Source organism: Bolinopsis microptera, chromosome 9 (assembly GCF_026151205.1).
Source record: "Bolinopsis microptera isolate Bmic1 chromosome 9, MBARI_Bmic_1.0, whole genome shotgun sequence".
Lineage (NCBI taxonomy): Eukaryota > Metazoa > Ctenophora > Tentaculata > Lobata > Bolinopsidae > Bolinopsis > Bolinopsis microptera.
In genome coordinates this window covers 11,693,204-11,700,846 of record NC_087080.1, presented here as the reverse complement: position 1 = coordinate 11,700,846, position 7,643 = coordinate 11,693,204, and the positions used below count along the sequence as shown (strand labels likewise).

Sequence of the window (7,643 nt, the reverse complement as noted above, 5' to 3'; positions counted from 1 at the left end):
GTAATCCTGCAAACGTTTGAGCTTATTTTTCTGTCATTTTACCTCCAATACAAGTAATTTCTGTGACAACAATAATTCGAGTATAAGGTTTCAAAAATGGTTCATGAACTTCGTGCTATCACAAAATTTCTAATATGTATAGAATTTCGGATATCTGTGCAGAAAGACACTGGTCAATGGTCATGGTAATTGAAGTTTTTCTATATAATAACCTGTCGATTGATCGATTTTGTGCGAAAGGATTATTGTAATTATACTTCAGTCAAGTTTGTGGTCAAATACACCAAAAATAGCGCACAATAAACCCAAACTTTTGCAGAATAACTTTTGGAACACCCTTTATGTACTGGATACAACATCTAAAAAGAGCAAGCGAAAGTCTTGATTAAAACAGATACAACAAAATGTTGGTAAATATGCTTATGTAGCATCAGCGCTCAATAACTATGTGCAAGTTTACCTGAAATAATCGATTGATAATCATACAACTTTTCGTTGAATTTTTTGAATTTATAGGTTAAAAGTTTCATTCGTACATTGCACATAGTTATATTAACGCAACAATATAACCGTCAAGAAGTAAGTTTATAATTAAATAAACTATAATTGGCGTTAACAAACTTTCTATAATTGAGTTAATGATGTATATATAATTTAGTTACGTTTGCAACTACTTAAAAATGAGTAAAAGTACTAATATAGCATCAACTAATGTATACTCGGATAGAAATATGATATTATGTGTTAACATACAGGGTGGGCCAAAAGTCAGTACCCATACACATTAATAGCTCCGCCGTGTTTTATATTTGAGAGCTGTTGCTTTGCAGATGGCATACTGTACTTACTGGTTCGAGGATTCCGTCGTCAAAATTTGAAAATTCGAATATTTTAGACCACGCCCATTCAATATTAAAACACCTATATTGTTTTCTGTGAAGATACTGAACGCCTGATTTTTTCAAAGACGGTAGATTATCAAATGTTACATATGATCTGAAAATATGAGGCAAAACGGATTAGAAATGACGAAGTTATCTAGCATTTTCTGTATCTCGTAAACAATATTGACTGGGTGATTATGTGACACCGTAACACGACACCTTAATTGGGCACCCTTAACAATTCCCATAATGTTTAACGGGGTAGTTAACGGGGGCACCTTATCACGTGATTAGGTAAACCAATCACCTGATCACACGTAATGAATAAACTCGTTATGCTTCATATCTCGGTCATCTGAGAAGCTACAGTTCTAATTCTTTCAGGACAAACGTAATTCGAATGGCCAAACCCAATTCAATAACATTTAGCTTGATCCGACTATCCAAACTATCAAATAAATGTGAAAATGAACCTCCATTTGAAAAAAATGAACGCGAATATTTTTCGAGTTGACAAATTCCTCGAACCAGTGGTGGTACTAAGTCATACCAGAAAGAAGTATTCAAATTGGGCACTCAGTGACTGAGCTATAAAGGCCAACGTATGGGTACTGACTTTTGGCCCACCCTGTATATCTTACAATACTTGAGATTGGTGATCAAACATTCATGAACATTGCATGATATTAGGATAAGGTTAGGCATTGTTAAAATAAAAAAGTGGTTGGCTCAATGTCTGAATTGGTTTGCTCTCTGCAATTTTCTGATAAATTATTTTGGTATTGCATGAATTCACAATAAATCTCTAGCTAGTTTTATGCCAAACGTAAGTCAGAACTAGCAAGTAATTTTATTCAATTAATGTAAATATCGAACAAATTTTTGGTTTTTGCCTTTTGGTAATTATTTTATCTTGGCAGCTTGGCATGAAACGGAAGTTTAAATGATCCTTGAATTGAGAGAGCGTAGTGAACTGTGCTGGTGAAACAAAAATTGAGCCATTCACGATTTTTAATAAAAGTATTATAATTAAATATTGCATTGCTTATCTAAACCTCCTATTATAAAGTTACGTTATTACATGCATTTCGAACGAAATGATCCGCTTTTGTAAGAAAGTAGAAACATGATAGTTATCAGAATTAAAATCTGTATTGAATATACTGCAGCGGATCATCTCGAATAATATGTTGTGAAAACCATCAAATAAGAAGTAATCCCAAAGCTGAGGTTGGCCAAGAGTTCAGAGTAGTTTATAATATTTTTAAAAGTTCTTTGCAGTTTGCACAGAAATATGATTTTTCAAAACAACTCTGGAATTACAACTAGTAATACTGTAAGATATTTTAGTGAAAATTGATAGGTGATAAGTGATAAGTGGTAGATGATATCAGGTGATAGATGATATGTGATAGATGATATGTGATAGATGATATGTTATAAGTGATATGTAATAAGTGATAAGTGATATGTAATAATATGTGATAAGTGATATGTAATGGGTGATAGTAATAGTTCATTGGTGATAGTGATAGGTCATTGGTGATAGTGATAGTTCATTGGTGATTGTGATAGTTCATTGGTGATAGTGATAGGTGATAGTTGGTAGATGATTATATGTGATACGTGAGCTGTGTAATTTAATAATGTATAAGAAATAAACTATACAATTTGAATATATATATACAGAGCTACGTTCCAGATAAATTTTAAAAAGTAAATAAGACAAAGATTGGAAGAATTATTGGCCCATATTACCGGGCACTCGTCAAAATGTGATTGTGTGCTCTTTTGGTCACCGCATTATACCAATTAATAATGAATAAGCTAATAACTTAATCGGATACGAATCATAAAATTGTACAGCTAGATTAAATAAGATGGTTCAATAGATGGAAGCTGAAGCGTTAGAAGACACTTGAAAGGAGTTGTCCTGCTCTCCAGTGAAGTAGTAAGGGTCTTGGATCTGTTGTCGGCATTTCCTCTTTGCTAGACAACTGTTGATGATTTGTCTTGCTTGTCGGTGGCCTGTAAACCAATCCCTCTGAACCTGGTTGATACATGGTTAAACATACAATCAGCTCCAAAATAAAATGATACATCATTCGAATTGTGTTCGACACTCAAAGGTTATAGTATTTGAGTCCATCGCTGCATAGGGCTTTTTAATTTTTCCGCTGACTAGTGATTACTTGATAAGTTAATATCCTGGCTGTCTTTTATATTTCTATGAATATAACTACTTTTCTATTCTGTTTAGAAAAGGACAAATTATAAAAAATTTATCAGATTCCTATCCTCCTGAACTCTAATAAAATAGTAACCAGTTCACTGTAGCGCACTATTCCCTCCACTTTGTAGAGCTGAAGAGGCCGTCTAGCCCTAGAGTTTTGTGTCTGACGGAACATGTCATCTACCATGGAGTCCTGCAAGGTATATCATTTTTAGAGAAAATGCTAGATGATTATTATGCACTAATTAACATAACTATACACAAATCTAAAGAGAGTGATTAAAATCAGGGGGTTACAGTGTACAATGTAAATCACACAGTTATTCAATAAACACTAAGTCTAAAGCTTGTTTCATCAATCTTACATATTTCTGGTATTCTTCGGAGTTGACGTCAACATGAGCATTGTAATCTAGCTGCTTAAGTATTTCTGTTTTCTTTTTGTTCACACCTATCATTATCTGTAGTACAATTCTTGACAATTCATGACATTGGAAGATTTCTGGATTTTCATTGCACAGCAACAACTGGATAACATATCGCTCCACCATCATGTGAAAGATCTCACTACTGAAGTCCTCCAACATGTCTACAGCTAGACCCCTGAGTTATCAAAATATCAAGGGAAAGTATCATTCACAACAAATAAACAACATAACATCAAGAATGCAGTCTTTTTCAGCAATTTAAGTTTATCAAACAATTAATGAATTATGCATCTTTGTGTTGACATTAAGGTCGTTTTTATAAATTTCATTAATCCGACAAGGACTGTGTTAAATGATTTGAGTAAAAAAAACTTACAGAAATGCTAGGACATCCAAGTCTTCAAGAGACTGTGTATTTGTTTGCTTCATGTAAACCAGTGCATGGACCAAAATGTACTGAAAAAGCGATTCATTATTAACGAAATGAATTTATTTAACTCATGCAAGTGATCTACAAGAGATTGGAGGATACATAACCAAATGATATTCTGTAATTAACACTTAAAATGGATTAGTTAGGTAAGATTAAAGATTGTCTCCAACTTTCATTAGGAGTGATTATGTCAGAGATTACTAAGCAAGTTGTGCTTCAAAAAGGACAAAAATCGTGTATTCAGAGAATATTTCTAAGTGTATTATATTATAACATTAAAGGTGAATATTACATCAAAAGTTGGTAACATTTAAAATGAATTTCGGTGAAAATGAATTAAAAAGTGAAAATGAATTTTGATGAAAATGGATTAAAGTGAACCTGGTCAGAGTAATGTTTGTAACGATCAGCATCAAGTACACCTTTAATAGTTGGGCCTATTGTGATTAATTGTGAAGTGAAGTGTTAGCCTTTGTGAGGTGTTAATTAATGCTGTGTGAGGTGTTAGAGGTGTTAGGGATGATTTCCACAGATTTTAAATTAATGAAAATGGAATGACTTTAATTTCTGATATTATATGTTGCAATTTAAAAGTTCTCTCAAAGCGCAATTCGATGTGAATGAAATGATGGGGGATTGGATGAAACATGGTTGTTTGGCTTCCATGAAGCTTTTTTGGGATGGTATTAATATTCTTACGTGAAAGTATACAGTGGAGAAGCTGCTTCATCCGAGTCTCAGAGCTCATCTTCAGTGGAGTTAAGTGACATTGTAAACCAATTCTTCGCTGACTGTGTTGATATGGAGTGTAAAATGTTTCGGAGTTTGACGGACAGTTCTGTGGTAAACACATGTTGCGTGTTTTGTCGTATTTCCCTTTAAACTGGTGGAATTGACTGACATTTCTGCTTTCGATTTTAGCCATTTTTCCTGTGATGTTATTATAAACTTTATTGAACAGATCATGTCCAAAAGAAACATAAATACAAGTATGCAATACACAAAACGATCCAAAGACTATCAACATTACACTTAACTTAATCAGTTATTTCGTCACCCAATCAATGATCTCATGGGCTATTGGCTAGCGTGCAACAATGAGCCTTATTAGGCGGTACCAAGCATGCTGGGGGATGATGATCTGATCACGAGTGAATACTGATAGTGAGTTTCCTTAATATCAGAGAAATTCACATTATAGCATTTCAGTAGCTGTCCTATAAGCATTTTCCAACCAATCTGGCCATTGATCACTGATTAAGTGCCGTGATCATGCATCTGCCGGATCTTAAAATGGTCATAACATTTGTTATGTGGCTAAAGATACAAATTTGCATGCTATGAAGCAAAAAGTGTGCTTTTTAGCAATCATCTATACATTTATATTTGATTTATTTTAATACATCAGTTGCAATTTAATACATTCTTACAACGCAGCATTACCATGTATGATCCATATCGCATTTATTGAATAAACATTTTGAGTTTCTCGGGTAATTAATCCAGATATACTGTCGATTGCAACACAAGATGGGAGAAATAGGATGTATATACATCCTAGTATACATACTATTCAGAGAATAATGCTATAATTTATACATTATAGTACAACACAATGTATGTCAATATGAACTACAAGGTACCCTTGCAAAAAACATTATCCATCTAATAATAGTGATTTTATTTATTTATAAGTACGTATGACATTTATTAATTAACTCTCTGGAAGTGATATTGACTTTGTGCCCTCTCAGTCAGATTTAGGAGTCGCAATAAACTCCAGGTTTAATTGGGGTGCACAATGTAAAGCGCTTGTTTCCAAAGCTACCTCCAGACTTGGACTACTTTGCTACAGAGCAAAAGAAGCTAAATATTCTCCCTGTCATGCAGAAGTTTATTTATAACGATCTTATGACCTTCTATAAAATAGTGAATAGCATAATCCCAGTTTCGCTTCCTACTTATATAGTCCTATGCCGTCCAGAGGGCACCCGATACACTAGGCACAATGCTCAAATAATTGATAGGTCGGATACTTCAACTTACATGAGTACCACTGTGCCCTGCTCGGATGCCTTCCGAAATAGCTTCTTTTATAGATCTATGCTGAAATGGAATAGTCTACCAGTATGTATCCGGCAGTCAGAGCGGATTTCTACTTTTAAGGCCAATCTGATCAAGTACCTCTGGGCTGCCGATACAGTCTGGCCAGACTAGTCTCAGAAATGTGTTTTTGTTGGTTACAATTCTGTCCGTCCAATTTCCTATCTGCTTGTCCTTCTTTTTCTTCTAACAGTTGTGACGGAATTGTAATGAACAAAATCCATATATAATTATTTATGATATGTTTGATTTCTTGTTATTGTATGTCATTCAAATTTGGTAGACGGCCCCAACGTTAATGTGGCTTTTGCTATGTGTTGGTTCAGCCGAATTAATTATTATGTAATCAAGTTTATTTTTCTCTTTTAGTTAGTTGTCATCCGGCCAAACATTAAGCAACTTATATTGCAGCACCATTTTTCTATTAGAATATTAAAATATGTCATTGTAATTTTGCATGGCTGAAATGAAACGCTTGATTTGTATATGTAATAATTAAAAAATTAACTTCGTATGTGTCGTTACTCGCCACTTAAACGGTATTTAGTAAGAACATTTTAAGGTAGAACATTTGAATATAATTTGAAACATTACAGAAATGTTGTACAAATCGCTCAAACACACACTAGGTTTTAATTCGGTAAAATTCCATTCGAAAATTACATGATCCTCAAAATGTAGGTGTCTAATGAAAATGTGATACTGTGTGACAAAGTTAAGAATGTCGTAGTGAAAGAGAGTTAACTGTCGATAAATTCATGTGAGGTACTATCGAAGTTCAAAATGTTGTGATGGGTGATCGACATGATAATGACTGATAAGAAAAAGTTTTATGAAACAGTTGTGGTGTTTATATATATTAGGGTATGTTATATCAGGTTCCTCTGATATGATTTAATATTTTTTATATCTATAGCTATATTTTTTCATTTAATATGTTCGTTTTTGATAGTAAACCAATTTTGTAACCTCATGGTATACAAAAATTGAAAATCAAGCCAATTTGAGAGACTTTACACATAACAAACATGCATTGCGTTATTGTAATCAAATGTTAATTTAATTTAAATTAATTCTCAACGTCTAGGATCTGAATTCTATGTTAAAGAGTCCACTAAGCCTCTATTCACAAAACATGAATTACTTGTTACAGAGAACCTGTACAGATACCGTTGTTTAATGGAATTGTTTAAGATCATTAAGTCACGAGTACCAATTTCGTTATACTACTTATTCAACATATCAAATAGGAAAGATAATCTGTTCATTACACCCTCTCCAACTAATCAATTTATTTATAAATCTGCGTGGCTGTGGAACAAATTTCGTAAAGTTGGCCCGTTAAATTTCACCTCCACATGCAGATCTGTCAAGAATTTACTTAAACAGTCACTTCTAAGAGCTCAAAACCGGTATGGAACTGAGTGGTGTGACAGAAATTTCACTGAATTCTGATTAAGAAGTGATATTCATTTGCCTGTTATTCCCACCTAAGCACTTACTGACTGACAAGCTTATCTATGAGTACCATGCTTGAATTTAGGTAAACAACATACAACTCA

General features: G+C 33.5%; 1 protein-coding gene across 1 annotated transcript; it reads right to left on the bottom strand.

Annotated features, from left to right (window-relative positions):
* Positions 1 to 2,672: 2,672 nt before the first annotated feature.
* Positions 2,673 to 4,904, bottom strand: LOC134821296 (uncharacterized). The gene is made up of 6 exons (XM_063832017.1): positions 4,678 to 4,904; positions 4,360 to 4,415; positions 3,922 to 4,001; positions 3,483 to 3,720; positions 3,209 to 3,310; positions 2,673 to 2,934 (listed from the first exon to the last, which is right to left on the bottom strand). The coding sequence occupies exons 1-6, from the start codon at positions 4,901 to 4,903 to the stop codon at positions 2,770 to 2,772; spliced, it is 867 nt and encodes a 288-aa protein (XP_063688087.1). The 5' UTR covers position 4,904; the 3' UTR covers positions 2,673 to 2,769.
* Positions 4,905 to 7,643: the final 2,739 nt, after the last annotated feature.